At 46.2% G+C, this 19853-nt stretch overlaps 1 protein-coding gene across 1 annotated transcript in view; it reads right to left on the minus strand.

Annotated features, from left to right (window-relative positions):
* The window catches only part of Ints3 (integrator complex subunit 3), a 43619-nt gene that overhangs the window by 8262 nt on the left and 15504 nt on the right, over positions 1 to 19853 (minus strand). The window contains exons 4-20 of the mRNA XM_028753226.1: positions 14758 to 14871; positions 14438 to 14522; positions 12806 to 12872; positions 10427 to 10571; positions 9199 to 9328; positions 8550 to 8647; positions 5953 to 6144; positions 4475 to 4562; positions 3939 to 4018; positions 3462 to 3553; positions 2998 to 3104; positions 2206 to 2325; positions 1746 to 1875; positions 1312 to 1366; positions 958 to 1061; positions 492 to 536; positions 192 to 311 (exon numbers count right to left, since the gene is read on the minus strand). Coding sequence (XP_028609059.1) covers positions 192 to 311; positions 492 to 536; positions 958 to 1061; positions 1312 to 1366; positions 1746 to 1875; positions 2206 to 2325; positions 2998 to 3104; positions 3462 to 3553; positions 3939 to 4018; positions 4475 to 4562; positions 5953 to 6144; positions 8550 to 8647; positions 9199 to 9328; positions 10427 to 10571; positions 12806 to 12872; positions 14438 to 14522; positions 14758 to 14871 — 1772 coding nt within the window. The remainder of the gene's footprint in view (positions 1 to 191; positions 312 to 491; positions 537 to 957; positions 1062 to 1311; positions 1367 to 1745; positions 1876 to 2205; positions 2326 to 2997; positions 3105 to 3461; positions 3554 to 3938; positions 4019 to 4474; positions 4563 to 5952; positions 6145 to 8549; positions 8648 to 9198; positions 9329 to 10426; positions 10572 to 12805; positions 12873 to 14437; positions 14523 to 14757; positions 14872 to 19853) is intronic.

A 19853-nucleotide genomic window follows, 5' to 3' on the forward strand; every position in this document is an offset into this window, starting at 1 on the left:
CACAGTGATAAAAAGCTTACTAACACTAGATGTATGTGCCCTGGGTTTAACCCTCAGCACCAAAATGAACAAACAAAAGATAGTGCTGCTGCTGAGAGCCAAGAGGGGAGGGGGTTGGTGTGCATGTGTAAGAGAGAGGGTGGCTCTCTGGAGTGCCCCAACTCCATGTACAAGATAGCGATCACACCCACCTTGCCCTCAGGTAGTAGAGCAGGTGGTAGCCGATCTTGGGTTGCTTTTGATACAGCTCGGAGAGAAGGTCCAGAAGCAGCGAAAAGCTGCTGTTGTCCTCCTGCATCTGGCACAGGTTCCTAGATGGATAGAAGGGTATCACCTAGCATAGGCTCTCCTAAGGTTCGTGTGGGACAGAAGGCGTTGTGTACCCACTGAATATCTTTTCCTCCCTAGAGAAGCCCCAGAACCCAGGACCAGGACATCTGAGCACTGTCAGGGAAGACGGGAGGCAGACAGCTCTTCAGTTAAGTGCTTACCTAAATATTAGGTACAGAGGTTTCCCTACTGATTCCTCCAGGGACCTAGAAGAGGAAGGCTGCATGTGAGAATCTACATAAAGGGAGAACACCTAAAGGCAGGTAACAAGGAAGATCTGACATCTAGCCTACTCCTTTTCTACCAAAGGTAAACGTCCTGCTGCCAGTGCTTTGAAACAGAGAAACAGGTTCCCAACACAGACACACAACCTGAGGATGTTATCCTCACTGTGGATGAGACACCTGACAGGGTAGGGACCAATCCCTTCAGAAGCAGCAAAACTTGGGGATACTGGCCTGACATCATTTGTGGAAAAACAGGGCAGGCATGCTGGTCTACTACCCAGTACTCTCAGAGTCCATTAGTATTTGAAAGCATGGAAACACCAAGTAAATCTACAGTAAGGTGTGCTTGGAAGAGCACACTCTGACATCTGAGGCCCCGGGTATCAGAGATGAGCCTTACTCTTCAGTGACTTCTTCAGGCAACACCTCCCCTCGAAAGTGGGCCTTGAAGAGCTCCTGTAGGCAGGAGGCAAGGACAGACAGCTGCTCCGAGTCAAAGTCTTCCTGGGTGACAAGAGGGAGGAGAGATATCATGACCCAGACCCAAGCTTCACTGACCCCACCTGCCCAGAACCTCTGCTGGGCCCACCTGTGTCTACCTCCCAGAGCAGCTCATTCCTGTTCCCTGCCTCAGAAGGGGTTCATCCGGGGAAGGGAAGGTGGGAGCTCCACTCCCAGTGAGGCATGCCTGAGGAGTTGTAAGCTGAGGCTTGTACTGTATTGCTTTGTCTCTAAGGACTGGGTTCCCCCTTACCTCCAGGACCTGATCCACAATTTCCTGCATAACCTCACACTGGGCCTCTGTATCACTACAGCATAAAAGTGAGAGAAGGTTAGTGATAGCGGGGTAAGACACATCCCAAGGTGTATACATGCACATGCAGACCCACAAAGGAGCTGTGAGTTCATAGCTCAGAGGGGAGACTTCTGACAGTATATGCTGCTCTGTGGGCAGAGGCCCAAAGAAGAGGAAAATCCCCTCTTGCCCTGCTCCAGACTCCAGAATACAGAGAGTGGGGCCCCAAGGTGTTAGGGAATATTCTCAACCTATGCTCTCTGACATCAGCCACACACATTTCCCATGAAGCCTCAACTTCCCCTACACACCCCACCATCCACCCACTTGATATAGGTAGTAGGAAGCGCCTGGACTGGGCCTCCTAGGGTGGGGGCAAGGTTTGTACCCACCTTCCCTTCTGTAGCTGTAGCACTTTGTCCCTTAGGGACTCGTCCAACTGATCAAGGTAAGGGGTGACATCAACTGGCTCCTCCACAACAGTCTCCTTGATGGGGTGGAAGCGAAACTCTCTCTTCTTCCCTGAGGATGGTTTGTCAGACTTTAGCACCAGAGACAGTCTCCATGACTGCCTGTTCCCTCCTCACAGTCTTGCAGTGAACCTGCCCTCTCAGGGTGCTGCATCCCTGACTATGCGCATGTCCCAGCTCATACCTACAAATGGGCAGGACCACTTTATCCTCCTGCCTTTCGTGTCAAATGCTAAGCTCTGTACCATTGAGCCTCATCCAGTAATAAACAAAACTCACTCTCTATGGACAAAAAAGGTAGGATAGAAAGACTACCGGCAGGCTATCTGTGAGACAGGCCTCTTGGGCTGCCACAACTCAAACACTCCAGTGTTAACCTTACCTTTGCTGTTAAGATCCTCCTCATCATCACTGAAGGCTGCCTCTGCATTGTCATAGCAATTCTCGTCCTTATCTGATAGATGGTTGTCCATTTCCATGGAAACAGGCTCTTCAATTTTGACTTGTGAGTAAAAAGGAAAAGACTCCTAATAGCCCCCTGTGTTCCCCAGTATACCCAGTGCTTCTGGGAAGGAGGCTACTGGGCAGGTGGGAGAATACAGAACTGACGCACTAAATGATACCATGGCTAGAAGGAAGAACAAACTTGTTTTCTCAAGTTTTCTGTGACCCACCCAGAGGAAGGGACAGTGTAAGACAAGACTTTTCATGTCCGCTCAGGATAAGTGATGACTGAGGCACAGTCTTTTTCCTTTCTGAAATAGGGGTTATGCGTCCTGGGCTACCCCTGATCCCCTGATCTTCCTGCTTGCACCTCCTATGTGCTAAGATTACAGGCATGCATCACTATGCCCAGCTCTGGGGACATTTATTAGTGCTCTTTAATTTAAAGCCAAGTTGGAAAGTAGTACTTGGCTTAAGTCCTCATTCCAAAACAAAAAATTATGGCAGCCAGTCTGGCAGTTGGCAGTCTGAAACCGGGAGCAGAGTGAATAGAGGGAGCTCTAATGAAGGGCCTGGACTAAGACTGGGATGAGAGGTGACAGGCAAACGTCAGGGAGACAGGCGTCCCATGAAAGCCTTGCATCACTGAAAGATCACCAAGCTTTAGAAAAGTCAGAGAACAACAGCAGCGAGTGAGAATTCCATTAAGGCTCTGTGAGGAAGTCCATACCTTCCACAGGAGGGGAGGGCGAGCTGCAGAACTCAGGAAACTTCTCTCGAAGCATGGACCGAAGCTCTTTATCCAATTTAGGGTTGTCAAACAGGGGAGCCAAGTGTCTAATAGAGAACACAGATGAAGGTCAACATCAGACATGATTCTCACTGCTCACTGCTAACTCAGCATGGACACAGACATGTCGACAGCATACTGTGCCACCTTCAGACCCTTCAGAGTCAACCAAGGGCAGGAAGGCCTTTGAAGCCTATGGTAATGTGACAGCAAGTTAGAAATTCCTGTGTCCAGAGGACATTGGTCTTTCCGCCCATCAGTAGAAGGTGAAGCCAGCACTTTTTACAGCTGTCAAGGGAAGGAGTCAGCAGTGGTATGACTATCCAAATGACATCTTATCCAAAGTAGATGGGACCTAATGAAAAATGGGAGAATCCCCTGCCCCTAACACACAAATTCCTTACGCCAAGACTCGTTTCTCCACAATGTGGTTGAGGGAAGAAAAGACACCCTGCCGAACGTGGCCTTCCAATGGTGGGTAGAAGTTAGGAATGATCTGGAAGGGAAGAAGTGGAGGGAATAACTACAATGTTTTGCTGGACTAGAACTAAAAACCTGTTTTGGTTTTAGTCAAGGGGGCTAAAAGTGAGACCATAGGGCTGCAGAAAAGCCTGCAAGGCTCTTGATTACTCCAGGCCGTGAAGACAGAATCCCTGGACCAGACCCAGCTGTTCCTCAGATACATTAGAGTCTATCTCGAGTCATCGCCTTGCAGTTAAGAAACCTTCTGGTAACAAGGGTCAGTTCCACTGGAGACAGTGTCTTCTACCTCAGGTACAGACTACAACAGAGCACACTGGGAAGACCCTAGTCACTGGGAGACTAATGGGGAACTCAACACTGCTCATTCAGGATTGGGCAAAGAGACTCCTAGCACTTACTCGGCACATGAAGTCCAGGAGCGTGGCAGTGATGGCTGGGTGGGGCTTCATGGAGTGATGCATGACCAGGATAGCTGGCTCTAGGGAATGTGAAATAAAAATAAATGGCTCTCCGGCATCAGACACCATCTTCATCTCTACTAATAGTTGGTCAGTATATGTGAAGCCCCTAGGAAGTTCTGTGTCTATTCTCCCAACTCCAACCAAGCAGGGAACCTTCCTGAACTGCACTCAGTCCTCATCTCCTTTCCTGGGCCAGTATTCAGCTTGGAGAAAAGAAGACAGGGCAGACTTCCTCTGCCTAGGCCCTCCCACTCAGAGCTCAAGGCTATAGGGAGAAGGCAGCAGCCATTAGCTGACCTCATCAAAGTCACTTTCCCTCTAGGTCAAGGGAGAACTGAATGGGAACAAGGGAATTGCTCCTAGGTGAGCCTCTTCCACCCCACACTACCCTGAGACTGATGACTGCTGTCACCAAGACTCACAATGGAGGTTGGGGGATGGGAGGGTAGTGCTGACTGCTCCCAATCACATACCTATGTTCATAATGCTATCCTTTTCTGGGCTGAAGAACAGCCAGTCATAAAACAAAGCCAGCTTGGCATTAGAGGCAGCAACGTTGGACTGGAAAAGAGAAGGGGAAAGGGCTAGTTCCATCAATCAGCTCCCATCTTTCCAGAGCCTAGGGTAGATTCCAGGGCCCACCTGGATGGTCCATCTTTGAAATTCAGTTCCCAGTAAAAGATGGAAGAATCCTATCAGGGTGAGGAACACACGTGTCTATGATATGGGAACTGGTCTGGGCTTTTCCTGTAGTGAGCAGTACACATGCCTAATCCCCATTAGGAGAACAGCATGGGCACACTGATAGACTGTGAGCTGAGGTGATGTTTACAGTAGCCTGCAGCCGTCTTTGCTGAACAAGCAGGGCACCTCCCTAGAGACCCCTAGGAATGGCCTGCTGCACGAATCAGCACATTCCAGGGACACCATAAAATGGGGGAAGGGTGCGAGATGCTTAAGAACAGTGTCACTCTAGCACAGAAAAACATATTCTGGGAAGGAAATGGCTCCTTTAAAGATTCTCTATGTTTGGGGGAAAAAAAAGTATCCAAAGCCACTACCAAAAGTTACAGAAGTAAGAATCTAAGGCAGTGGCTCTCAACCTTCCTAACGCTGTGACCCTTTAATTCAGTTTCTTATGTTGTGGTGACCTCCAATCATAAAATTATTTTCCACCTCATAAGTTTATAACTACTTCATAACTGTAATTTTCCTATTATTATGAATTGTAATATAAGTATCTGATGCACAGAATATCTGATATGTGACATAATTCAATCTCCAGAGGGGGTTCGGGATATCATTGGTGGTAAAGAGCTCTTGCAAAGGACTTTGGTTTTGTTTTAACACCAACATGGTGATTCACAACTGCCTATAACTCCAGTTCCCTCTTCTAATCTCTAGACTTCCACCAACATAGACACACACACTCAGGCATATACACATACCATCCCATAAACAAACAAACAAGCAAACTAAATAGAAGGATGAAAGCCCTGAATATGAACAGGAAACAAGAGAATAACTACATATGGATTCTAGAAGCAAAGAGGAAAAACAGGGAGGCCTCAGAGACTCAGGGATCCAGGGAGTGACTCCTCAAGAATCCAGACTTTGAGCTGACATAGTGGTTGGTGTATACCAAACTGCAGATCTGAAGAGACAGACTTGAGGACTGTAGCTCAAGGCTAACCAGAGCTATATAGTAAAATCTTGTATCAAGCAGACAACAACAGAAATCAAGGTGTGTGTGTGTGGGGGGGGGGGTGACAGTCAAACCAAAGCAAGCCTAGATCAAGGACTATCAATTTCTAGAGATACAGGGAGAAAGAATAAGAGCTTGACAGGTCCACTAGCGTTTCAGACGGCGGTGGTGGTAGAGGCCCAGGAACATGCTAGAAGAGGCACAGCTCACCACCCAGCGGTCTCTTCCCATGGCCTGGTCCTTTACCGTGCATGTTGTCAGGAGCCAGCCAATGATGGCCCATCGGGGCAAGATATCAGAACTCAGCACTTCATTAGAGGGGTGGACCACCCCACAGATGTATCGAATGAGGTCACAGCGCAGAGACTGACTGTCAGGGGTTGAGAGGTACTGGCGCTGGAACCAATCCTGGTATCGCTTTTGCTGGCCAAACCGCACCTGAGGGAGGAGGAAGTGGAAAGGAGGGTGGAGTGATAAACAGAAGGTAACTGGAGGCCTGACTTGGATTCATGTCCTTCTGACAGCTTCACTAGGCCCAGTTGTTTCTTGATGCCCTCTCCTTTGGGGGCACATCCTGGTCTTAACAAACTAGCTTGCCTTGCATATCAGTGGCACACTCACTCTTGCCACTGGCCTAGAGCCACACTGACCTCCAAAGAATGCTGCAGCCCATTTCTGGCTGCTTACTCTTGCAATTGTCACTGGTTCTCTGGCCAGAAGCATCATCTTTTTCCTTTTCTTGAGCAGAGAATGTTCCTGCAGAGCAAGAGCTAGGCCTGGTCACCACTCAGCACAGGCTGCTTCTTGACACAGGACAACCTCAACAGGACTATTAACTAAGGCACAAACTCCAAACCAGGGAGCAAGTCCTTTCCCAAACACACATCAAATGTTTACAAATAGCAAAACTAGAGCCAGATATGGTGGCCAAAAGATAAAATCCCAGCACTCAAAAGCTGATGTAGAAAGACAGTCAGTAGGTCAAAGATAGCTGCACTACATAGTGAGACCCTGCCTCAATCCAACCACACAACAACCAAATAGCACTACTGGAGGAGGACCTGGTGTTCTCTCCTATTCACCTCAGAAGACATCAAACTAGATCGGAAAGGTTAACAAGATGCTTCCAGGTCAGTATTAAAAAAGAACTGTGGCAGCAATAGTGGCTGAACACTTGAAACGCAGCAACTATGGCCAAGACCCTAAGTTTTTTTTTTTTTAATTATTATTTATTTATCTATTTATTATATGTAAGTACACTGTAGCTGTCTTCAGACACCCCACGAGAGGGCATCAGATATCATTGCAGATGGTTGTGAGCCACCATGTGGTTGCTGGGATTTGAACTCATGACCTCTGAAAGAGCAGTCAGTGCTCTTAACCACTGAGCCATCTCACCAGCCCAAGACCCTAAGTTTTCACACACATGCGTGATGGTTAATTTTTATAACATAAGTAAGACAGTGTCACTCTAGAAGATGGAACCTCATCTGGGAAAAAGTCCCCACCAGATTGGCCTGTGGGCAAGGAGGCTGTGATGCATTTTCTTGATTGATGGTTGATGTGGGAGGGCTCAGCTCTCTACGGGTGATGCCATCCTGGGCTGACAGTCCTAGGCATCACAGAAAGGCAGAGCAAGCTGTGAGAGCTAGTAAGAAAGTGGCAATCATCCATGGCTTCCGCTTCAGCTTCTGGCTTCAGGCTGAGCTCCTCAGTGATGTACTGTGTTAACTGGAAGTGTAAGTCAAACAAACCCTCTCCTCTCCAAGTTGCTTCGGCTCATGGTGTATCACAGCAAGAGAAACCCTAAGACAACATGTATATTCTCTAAATGTGGCCTTTTTAGACACAATGTTGTTAGGCAGTCCAGACTAGCCTGGAACTTGAGATCCTATGCCTCAGTGTCTTCATGCAGGGGCTGACACAACCCTTCTACAATTTGTTTTTCTTTTCTTTTCTTCTTTTTTTTGGAGACAGTCTTGCTATGCAGCCCTAGCTGGGTTTGAATACATAAAGATCTGTCACCTCTGCTTCTCATGTACTGGGATTAAAGTGCATGTCTCCATGTCTAGTGGTTTTGTCTTTTTTAAACACAGGGTCTCATGTAGCCCAGGCTATCTTTGATTTGAAGCAGCTGTCCTTCACTGGCTTTCTTGTGAATAGAGTATTTGCAGGTGTCTCCACACCTCTTTTTTTTTTTTTTTATGTTTATGTGTTTTTCTTTTTTGCTTCCTTGTTTGGACAAGGTTTCACTATGTATTCCTGGAGAACCTCAAATTTGTGGCAATCCTCCTGCCTCTGACTCTCAAGTGCTGGGATCATATGTATAAGCCACCACACCTGGTTACTAATTTAAACCATAACATTTGGCACGTAGCTACAAGAAGCAGCAGGGTCTCAGCAATTCTGAGCTGTCTTGGGAATCTGAAGGTTGGCTACAGAGGAGCTGTGTACAAAGTCCACGAAACACAGATTCCACAAACAGCCTCAGAGAGAGGAAAACCACAGTCCTTAGACAGTTTTACCACGATGCAACCGTGTTTGCAAAAGGCCTATGCTGCAGACAGACCACCTGTGTACAATCATTGGCATGGCTGCTTTTAAAAACAAAACTTCCAAAGAGCTAGAATTCAGTCTTGTTTATTCAACTACACTTCTAAGCTTTCCTTTATTGCACTGTGCAATGTGCAAGCATACACTGAACCAAGAATAGCATCAAAAAGGTAAGGGACATCTACTTGGTCACTTTCGTGTGGGTCAGTAGTCAGTGGTGATAAATCTGCACAGCGCTCGACTAACACTGGACACCTGTAACCCCTCTTCCTATGCACAGATAAGCTCACCCGGGATGTCATGAAGAGGAGCTTCGTCTCCATGTCTGGGGTTAGACGACAAGCTAGAAATTTTCGGGAAGTTCTTGACTGAAGTAGCTGTAGGATTCCTGAGCCAAATGCAGAAGAGAAGTATGAAGACCAGAACAATGGAAGGCACAAGACAGAATGGGGCCGGGTGTGCTTTAACTCATGGGCCTATTCCAAGACAAGCCCTAGAGAAGGCCAGGAAAGGCAAACAAGGTTGCCACCATTCACACCGACTACAGTGGTTTCCCTCTACTGGCCTCCCAGCTACCCATGATTTTATAGTTAGAAATAAATGGGAAATTCAGGGGGAAATATGCTAACATGGATTCTGGGGACTGAACTCAGGTTATCAGGCTTGGGATCAAGAATTTTACCTACTGAGCTATGCTGAGACCTTGTCTGATTTTTTTTCTTTTTTTAGGAGCAATGGCAGCTGAAACCAGCCATGTAGGCCCTAGCCAGAAACTACATGAACTGTTCTGATCCTGTGCCATTCCCATACCCAGATGAAATTGGCATCATGTGTCCTATCCCAAGTTTTCCCTGACTATCAAGATCTCTTCTAGGCCAACTTTTGCCACTTCAAATCCAATCAGGACATACAAGAACAGGACACATCCAGGTTACTTACCTGTAAACTGAGGACTCAAGGCCTGAGGATTATGGATGATATCTTTCCACAGTAGTTCGAATTCTGGTATCCTAGCAACATTTTGAAGTAATCTCACAAGGTCCCGGCCAATCATCAAACATTCCAGGAACTGGATAGGAGGGAGATTGGAGAATGCGGAGAGAGAATAAATCATGGATTGTTCCCCTTTTTGAAGAAGGACAGAATAGCATATTCTATGGAGGACAAAAGAAAACGTCCTATGAAGGGACCCTAACATGATTCGTCTGGAGCTAGGGATTGTTCAGGGAAGAAAGGTAGAGGCTGGGGACCGTCACAAGGCTAGAGGTGCCTGGGAAGAGCTAGAGCCATGCAGACTCTTACATCAACCAAGTTCCCTCTCCTCTCCTTGTTTCAGTTCAAGGGGACTGATTCTAAAAGTATGGGACCGGGAAGTAGCACCCATATACCTAACCTGAAGTTCATTCTGTCCATCAGAAAAGACAGTTTGTGATAAAAGAAATGATCTGTATCTGTACGGTCTCCATAATACCGATAAACGGCATTGTGCCTATACAATTATGTGAATGAATTTTGAATTTTTTAAAAAGATTTTTATTTTATGTGTATCACTGTTTGTCCACATGTATATATGTATACAATATGCCTACAGAGGCCAGAAGAGAGTGCTAGGTCCCCTGGAACTGGAATTACATACGGTTATGAGCCACCACGTAGGTGCTGAGAACCAAATCCAGGTCCTCTGTGAGAACAGTACCCGTTCTTAACTACTGAACTTTGATCTGATGTTATCTAATATTTCTTTTAACTAACTTTTCCTATGTAGACAGTGTCCTCATAGCTTAGACCTAGAATAAATCTCCTGAGAGAAACTATAGTCAATAATTCATAATCCACCCCAAGTAAACACACCAATTACATCTGGAGGAGACGGGGTTCATGTAACAGTGGGCACACAATAGCTACTGTCTGTTGTACTACAATGTAAACTGAAACTGACCAGAAAAGCCCTGAGGATGTTGGCATTATATATAACATTTCTAGGAGTAGGGGGTATTCCACTCCGGTTCCCTGTCCTTTGCTCCTGAGCTGTCTAGGGATGATGAAAATATCACATCTGAACCATGTGCACCTCTAACAAGGTATCTCTTAGGCCCAGAAGCATAAAGGCCACAGGGATACCACATCTCGGCATCACTTCCTCATACTGTTTGTCCAGTTCCCTTACCCGTTCCCGAAGCAAGGAGATGCAGAAGTCAACTTCCTTCTGTCGAAGGGTCTGGAGCTGGGCAGTCCCATGGTGGTCCACTATAAGTCGGAGGTATGTGTACACAGCCATGGCAATGAGGATGCTGCTCTTCAGTACCCACTCCCTGCAGGAAGGGAAGACGCTGCACCTACCTCTTGCCTAGACCTCCTCACCCCACAGGGCTGTACCTCATACTGCTGTGATGATCACACACTGAGAATGGCTTCTGTCTTTTGAGGGTTTCACTCCCGCTGTTACTATGAGTTGACTAAGGAAGGTAAAAGTAACTAATTTCCTTCACCAGATAGATGCCCCACAAATGTAGGTATCAAATGAAATCAGCCTCTTATAACATAAATATATTCACAGCTGCCAATAAAATAATTGTGCTTGTTAACTCATTCAACCGCCAACACCCATCATATCTGAAGTGGTGTATGTTAGGCTTGGGAGAAAGGCAAGCTACGTTTCTTCCACTGAGCTATGGAAAGTGTTTTCTGTCAGTAGTTCTCTTAAGTGTGATACAAAGACCTCTGGGGATTTCCAGGACCTGGAGTTCTTAGAACACATTGTGCTATCCCTCTACCAGGCTTATTATTATAGCCAACCAAACCACAAACCTTTCCCTGGCTCTAACCACTGACCCCACCCTCAGATAATGAGTCACCTGCCCTAACCCAAAATCGGGGAGGATTTGGGGATGCAGTGGAGGCATCTGATTTTAGATAGCAAAGCCCATTTCCCCAGAATTTCAGAATTTCCCTGGAAAACAGAGTGATAAAAGCATTATCTGTCTCCAGCTACTTCAAAGGGGCAAAGGTAACGAATGACTCAGTGGAGAGGGCCCACGCACTAATGCTGCTTCTAAGTGCCAAGCCATTTGTAATTGCTTTGACACCCCTGCTGAAAGGCAGAGAGCTAGAGGAAGAGTTTAATTAATATAACCAGGCAACTTCCTGATTCAGGAAAGGTAATCAAGCCAATTACTTAACTAAAAGACCATGGCCTTCTCTTTTCTTCTTTCTTTTTCTTTTGTGTATGTGGGAGCTGTTTTTTGAGACAGAGTCTTGCTATATAGCCCAGGCTAGACTTGAATTCAGAGTAATTCTCCTGCCTCAGCCGCTCAAATGCTAGGATTCTATGCATGCACTACCAGGCCCAGCACTGTCCTGTTGTTTTCACAAAATGGGAATGCTAGCCAAGGACATGCGCTTCCTTTTACCCCCACAGCCCTAAAAATACTTGGAAAGGTTAAGAAAACAGGATAGTAAGCTAGAACACAGTTTTAAATGCCAAGGTATTCCCTTTCAGCAAAAATGTGAAGGGGTCAGGCAGCAATGTGGCTGCTATGTGATACCTGTATGGGAAATTCAACTTTAACAGAACAGAATCTGACACAAGGCACAGAATGAGAAGAATCACTTTGGAGGAAGGTTACCAACAGAGGCGAAGGACAAATGTGCCACGAGGATGGCATAATGAAGAGGAGAAGGAGGTGAGAGGAAGAGCCTCAAGCCAAAGGTAGCAGAGAAACACAGAGACCTAAAGAGAATCAGAGGCCTAGTAAGAAACTCCTAGGAAGTCCCATTGCTAGAGTGATGACTACAGCCCTAGGGCAACTGCATAACTGGGTCTCTGCCACTAGGTGGCACTACACAGCAGGTCTGGGCAGAACATAGCTTTCTTATGAAGAGAATCACTCTTTTAAACTGAAATGAATATGAACAATATTAGGCCTCTCAGTCAGTTGGCTACTTGATGTCCTTACTCGGAAAGAGATGCTAAAAAAAAGTGATGCAGAAACTGGGACCACAGCATCAAAGAGAAGCCATAAGCAAATTTATATACTAGAACAGCCCTCACACAGCCCTTCACTTGTTGGGGGAAAAGGAGCCAGAAGGTCAAATGTGGCCCCATGTCACTTTATAGCAGGATTCTCTGCTCTCTAGTTACCTACATTGCCCCTGTGCCATTCCAAAAAAGAGCATGTGCTGGTCTGAGAGGCTTGGAAGGGCGGAGCGGCACCTGCCAGGCTCATGGGGCTGGCTGGCCCCCTCTGCTGAGCTCATTTCCCTCTCAGTTCCCCCAAATATAAACATTCCAAGGAGGTCTGGGTCAGAAATAAACCCTTATCAGATGAAACCAGATTTTCTGGGCTCTGAGATATTTTAGCAAGCTCCTTCTTTCCCACTCCTTCATCTTTTGGCATCCAGTTCTTCATCTGCCACCATCAGGCTTGCCACACCTTCCCCTTGCCTCAGAGTGCGCTGAGCCACGAGCCTTTCTTCCCCATGTCCCATACTCACACCCCTCACGGCCGTCTCTGGCTCTCGCCCCACCCTTCATGGTAGACTCTACCTCTGCTCCGTCAGGATATCCAGAACACTTTCTGCCAACCAGATATTTTTGGCTGTAACATCGCCACCTGATTTCAAGGGGGTGGGAGGGGGAAGAATCAGAATACAGTAGCTCTAATTAGCAACTCAGCTAATCGAATAAATTTCTTCAGTCATCCTGCTGGTCCATTATCCCACCACTGCTGCCCTGAATGCTAGAATAAACTGTTCTCTCTTTTAGGATTTAAAATTTTTCCCTTTGCCTTGAGAGAGAAAGGGCAAGAATATTCTAGAACTGTCCCCTCACCAGAGAGGAAATTGTTCTATCCACCAAAACTGCAGAGGTAATGCTTTGTCCTTGAAAAAAGATGTCTGAGAATAGGCCTTAGTAGCCCCGTTGAAAAGCAAAAGTGGTATCTGAACCAGGACCTAAGACATGCAGGCAGCTGACAGCGGCTATAGTCTAGTGTCTGAATGCCAGGGTGGGGTTCAGCATCCTGACAGGCTAAAGTATATCTATACACCAGTCTTTGGATCTTGCCACTAAATTCCCTGGAGCAAAATTAAAATGCAGTGTTGCCAGACAAAAATACTGGGATGAGAAATGGGGCTGGGAGTGTCACACAGTTAAGAAAGTGCCAATAAAGAATAAAAATACTCAGCACACCAACACTATACATTGCTCTGGGTCTCAGTGAAAAAATGTCAGTGTTCACCTAGTTGTATCACAAAGATTGGGGCATACACATGAAGCAGTGACATCAGTGTTAGAGAAAATCCTGAAGAAAAGGCAAAGCACAGCCAGGTACGACAGCACAGGATAAGAAGCTGTCGCAGGAAGACTGTGGATGTAAGGCCAGCATGGGCTACACAGCAAGACTTTTTTTATTTAAAAAGAAAAAACAAGGGAGGGTGGGGGTGGAGCTGGGCACAGAGTACTCTAGAGGTGGAGTGCTTGCCTAAATTCACGAGACCTTAGGTACAGTTCTGATCACCACAGGAAACAAAACAAAAACCAGGCACCAATGGTGAAGCAGAGCTACAGAGTTGTCCTCATTTTTATCTATTATTATTAATAATACTTTGTTTTGTTTCTTGTTCTTATCAGGAAAACAAAACACAAGCAATCTCAAAGCAGGAGAGGTGGCTTGAGCAGACCTTTCTCATATTCGATATTTCAGACCGATGTCACAGATGCCAAGATTTAAAAAACCCTAAATGTCAGGGACTATTCTGTGACACTGTCCCTCAGACTAGCTGCAGTTGGATGCCAAAATCACTAGGGACCCAGTGTTTAGAACAGGGGTGGAGCCAGGAAAAGCAGTAAGGCAGAGAGCAAATGGCTTCATTTGATTCTCTCTGCTCCCCCTTCCTATCTAGGATGCTCCTCAATTCCAGAGAGATGACTGGCTAACATAGACCAAATACCTGGTCAGGTCTTAATTTAGCAGGAAAGAAATCAAGGCAAGACTCACTAACCCAAAAACCCGCTGTGATTTTGTGATCCATTTTTTTCCTGCAACATATGTGGCCAGGAGACATCTACTCTAGGGTCCAAACTCCATCACCTGAGTTCCTCACAGGCACTCAGCCCTTGCCTAGACTTATTTCTGGCTCCTTCCCTTTCTTCTAATGCTCTAGCTAACAGGCTTACCTGCAATCTGCTTCATAAATGTCATGCAAACACCATCAGCTCCCAGAACGCCACTCTTCACTAGTTCCCGAACCAACCACACCAACTAGATGAGAGAAAAGGACATTCAGAGCAGAGATGTGAATTTGGAAAAGGAGCCAACTCAACTGTGCTACAGTTTAGGTGCACAGTATCAGAGCTGCATCCCCACCCTCAGAAGGTCCACCTTCGGTCTCCACCTGTGAGCTGTTTGTTCTTGTTTGGAGTTGGAGGTCTTGTGTATGGTAGGCACATGCTCTAGAGACATTCCAATGACCCCTCTCTTTTCTTTCTGGCCTTACCTGAGTACGGCAGGTATCTTGCAACTTCAAGTACTTCTCCATAAGTAGCTGGTTGATTTTGTTCAGGACAATGGTCATACCATCACGACTCACCAGAGCCAAGTCCCGGTAACACTGTGAGAAGTAATGTGAGTAGCCAGTGAGCTGAGATGCTGACCCCACAGCCACCATCCAGCGCCAACCCCTGTCTCTTACACAGAACACAAGCATACTGAGAGGCAACTGAGTACTGTGTTTTCCATTCTTTCTTCTACAGAGCTCCTCCATTCCAAACCTACCCTCTTCTGCCTCTTGGGTTAGGGAGAAAGGACTAAAAGATTCTCTAATAAGGCAAGAAAGTCTGCTGGGCAAAGTTCCTAGCCCTGTCCCTGTCCCCCAACCTCCCTTTTCAGGAAGTGTCATACTGTTTGATGCCACAAGCTGAGCAAACCCAGGTGGAAGCCATCTGTTTTTTTATCTGCCAGTAAAAGGTCACTGAAAAATGGGTTTGGGTGAAAGTCAAAAAGAAACCCAGAGGTTTTTAGACTTGCTGTAACACAGCCAGATGCAGCAAAGGGAATATAAAGGGACCAGGGTCTGGGAGAAAGAAGAGAAACAAAATTGTACTTTCTTAGCTTGCTATACTAGTAGTGCATGCCTATAATCCCAGCATTTGGTGGTTAAGAGAGGGAAATCACAAGTTCAAGGCTAGCCTGGGCTACAAAGTGAGACCTTTGCTTAAAACCAAAACCAAACACTTCCTTTTGAGACAGAGCCTTACACTGTAGTTCAGACTGCCCTGGAACTCACAAAGCCATCTTCCTGTCTCAGCCTCCTGAGATCACAGGAATGTGCTACTACAGTGTCTCTTAGCCAGACACTTTGTATACCACTGTGACCCCAGCACTCAGGAGGCAAAGCCAGACGAATCTCTGTGAAGCCAACACGGTCTACAAAGTGAGATCTAGGCCAGCCAGGGTTACATAGAGAAAGTTGTCTGGCAAGAACAACAAACTAAAACCAATGTCAAACCTTTATTTTTATCTGTGAGTGTGTGGGTCAGAGGAAGGGTCTGTGTGGCAAATACTTTTACCCACTCAGTCACATTGCTGGCCCCCAAACATGAACTTTATTTATTAACTAAATGACTTTCTTCTGTACTCTTGAATGACCTTTGCTTTTGCCAAGTATTGATGGGTTGGGAGTGGGGGTCCTTTAGCATCCTCACCCCTGGGGGGGATAAGGAAGTGTAGAAGTTTCTTCTGAGTCATTGCTTCCCCTTTCCCTCAGACCTTTTTCTACCCTGCTTCTTTCTTCAATGAAGTCAGGCCTTAGGAAACCTCATTAGCTGCCTCCTGCACCTGCTGAGTACTATCCTGTCACGGACTCAGCCAAAAGGGTAAAACTTAAGGAGATACTAGCTTCTTCTTAGCTAGATAGAAACCTCAGAAGACATCAAGATTAACAATAAGCCATGTGTGCAGGTACAGGCCTGTAATCTCAGCACTTGGGGAGGTAGGAGGAGGATCAGGCGTTCAAGGGCATCCTCAACTACACAGAAAGTTTGAGGACAGTCTGAGCCATGTGAGCTCCTGTCAAGAAAGAAGGGAAGGGGGTGTATATCATAATAGTGACATGGGGTCCTGCCCCTAACCAAAAATCTATTTGCAATTGGTAGCTGCTGGCAAAGGGAATATTATAACAGCCAGTGTCACTGGGTGTGCCAACCACACCTCGACTGTATGCTCAGGAGTAGTTGGCCAACATAGAATAGACTCCATGCTCTTTTATTATGGGGGCTTTTGTTTCATTTTCTTTTGGCACTTTTTGTCTTAGAGGGTTGTTTCCATTACTAGCTTTGATTTTTATTTGTTTATTGCTTAGAAAGGGTCTCTATGTAGTCTGGCTGTCCTTGAACTCACTAAGCAGAACAGGCTGACCTGGCACTCATAGAGATCTACCTGCCTCTGCCTCTGCCTCTCAAGTGTTAGGATTAAAGGCATGTACCACCATGCCTGACCACCATTCTTTTTTAGAGATTTTGTTTTTTATTATTTATATGAGTACCATGTAGCTATCTTCAGACACACCAGAACAGGGCATTGGATCCCATTACAGATGGTTGTGAGCCACCATGTGGTTGCAGGGAATTGAACTCAGGACCATGGAATGAACAGTCAGTGCTCTTAACTGATAGACCATCTCTCTACCCCCCCCCCCCTCATTTTTATGTTTTTGGTTTTGTTTTAGAGAGAAAGCACACATAAAATTAGGTGGGTAGGGATATGGGGAGCATCTAGGAGAAGTTAAAGAGAATAATACTAAAAAAAAAATTGAAGATGTTACTTATTATTTCCCGTATTTGTACAGGTGAAGAAGTAGGCTCCAGAAGTGAGGAGGGGAGGAGAGAGAAGCAGGAGGGGAGGGGCAAGAGGGGAGGAGAGAGAGCCTGTTTAAAATAATCTAAGAGATTGAAGAAAACCAGCATTAAAAATGCAGCTAGTCCGCCGGGTGGTGGTGGCGCACACCTTTAATCCCAGCACTTGGGAGGCAGAGGCAGGCGGATTTCTGAGTTCGAGGCCAACCTGGTCTACAGAGTGAGTTCCAGGACAGCCAGGGCTACACAGAGAAACCCTGTCTTGAAAAACCAAAAAAAAAAAAAAAAAAAAAATGCAGCTAGTGACTCACATCTATAATTCCAGCCCAGAAAACATGAGGAGATCCTGTCACAAAACAAAGAAATCCAGGCAGCCTAATTCCAAATTCCACCCTTAAGCACCTCACACACAAATATGAAAACTAAATAAGAAGGTAAGACTGCCAGTGATGAAGGAAAGAATTATGACAGCTCAGAAATGGCCCCATTGTAAACTCTCCCACCCTAAGTGCTCTAAAGCATGGCCTTCAACAGCAGCAGCTCACAGCCTTGGTGAGAAGAGGGGAGCCTACAAGCCACGCTCATCACGCCTCCCACCTCTCTGTCATCAAGTCTAACTCAGCTGATGGAAACATCAACAGAGATCCTTCACGTGCCACAAATTTCTCACACTCCAAAGAAAATTTACCCTTTGACTCTATCTAGGGGTAGATCATCGAGAGATTAAAAACAGAAACCACAAGAGGAAAAGCACAAGGCAAGGGCTCCCAGTGAGCTTCTGCTGACGTGCTGGTTATCAAGGAAGTATGTGCTGGAGACTCCCTATAGGTAAATCACAGAATGTCCTAGGGATAAGGGAGGCAGAGGTAGAAAGAAAAACCATGCTGAGCTAACCACATAAGAAAGATCCTGTTGAAATGAAAGACGAAATACCAGAAATGTAGAGAGACTCAGGACAGGGAAAGAGGACAAATTTTCCCAGCACTATGAGTCCAGAAGAGCAGTATCCCTGCCTAACACCATGCTCCGCCAGGAATCTTTACCAATATAACTAGTCATGACATGGAGCTGGGCACCAAGACTACCACATGCCCTGTGCTGCCAGCTGTGGAAGCCTCTGTGGCAGCCTGCTGACTGTTTTGGAAATGAAGCAGATGGGAGAAAAACAAAAACATGAGGAGAAACAGACAAGAGCAGAGGATCCTAAAGGCAAAGGACAGAGTGACAGGGAGGCGGCCTTTAGCCTGATCCTGCTGAGAATGTGACAGAGCAGCACTTGAGCACACAGGCTGCCTGCAAAAGAGCCTAGACCAAAAAGGCCTAGCACCGAGTCTAGGAAAATCTGAGGGAGAGATCTGGGCACTGATGTCAGTGCTCTTCCAATTACCTTTTAACTGACTGCTAGAATCACAGGGTTTAGACCCCAGCTTAGCCTGTGTGTCCACCAGTTCCTTAAGCAGCCCTTACTCCACATATGTAATTCAGATAGCACACAGGAAGTAAATCAAGTCAAAGGCTATACAGCATCCGTGAAAGAGTCGTCAGAGGAAGACTAAGGTAGATGAAGCCCATCCATGCCTACGTACTCCACTAACACCTTATTTGCATTCTTTTTAAATGTATTCTCTGTGTGTACACTGTACTGTGCATGCACACGCTATGGGACACATGTGGAGGTCAGAGAACAACTTTCTGGAATCCTCATCCCTTTAATTCTCAGGATGCCAGGTCTGCAAAGCAAACAAGCTTACCCACTGAGCCACCTTGCCGGCCACTTACTTGTAGGCATTCTCTAGATCATGTGTTTACTCCACTCACTGACAAGTTTCTAAGAGCTGATCCTAACTCCTGAGCTTGCTTATGAGAGCAGGCAGACGCTCCCAGCTCACCCTTTCCCAGGCAACATTCTTGCCTTGGTTTCCACGACTATCTTTTACAATCCGTGCTTTGGAGCTCTATGCCTGCAAGATTCAAGAACAAGTAAATCTTGAATCCAACCTGGATTCCTGTCCAAAGGCAGAATGAACCCCAGACAAACCCTTAGAAAACTGTCCTCCTGCTTTAAGCTGATGTCTAAGATACCACCCTTAAGATCGGTTCTTATCAGCAACTCCCACCAAGAGCTTCTGCCCACAAAGAGAAGAATAAAGAACTGGGCAGACTTGTCACTCCTCCTTCTGCCACAGTCGGACACAGCTCAAGTTCTCCAAATGACTGACAGATCCTCCATCATCTAAAACTGTGCTCCTCCTAACTGTAACATGCTTGCCTGGAGAGGCCTGACCTAGGAAAACTTAGGTAGAGAATTTACTTAGAAAGTTTTAGCATGCCGGGTGGTGGTGGCGGATGCCTTTAATCCCAGCACTTGGGAGGCAGAGGCAGGCAGATTTCTGAGTTTGAGGCCAGCCTGGTCTACAGAGTGAGTTCTAGGACAGCCAGGGATACACAGAGAAACCTTGTCTCAAAAAAAAAAAAAAAAAAGAAAGAAAGAAAGAAAGAAAGAAAGAAAGAAAGAAAGAAAGTAAGTTTTAGCATATGTACATGATCCTGGTGCAGCTGTCCTCAGTTATCAAACCAAAGTGAGATGGTTTACCTCAAGAAATGGGACTGATGGGCTGGAGAGATGGCTCAGTGGTTAAGAGCACTGACTGCACTTCCAGAGGTCCTGAGTTCAAATCCCAACAACCACATGGTGGCTCACAACCATCTGTAATGAGATCTGATGCCCTCTTCTGGTGTG

This window comes from Grammomys surdaster, unplaced genomic scaffold, assembly GCF_004785775.1.
Source record: "Grammomys surdaster isolate TR1022 unplaced genomic scaffold, NIH_TR_1.0 125946, whole genome shotgun sequence".
NCBI classification, from domain to species: Eukaryota; Metazoa; Chordata; class Mammalia; order Rodentia; family Muridae; genus Grammomys; species Grammomys surdaster.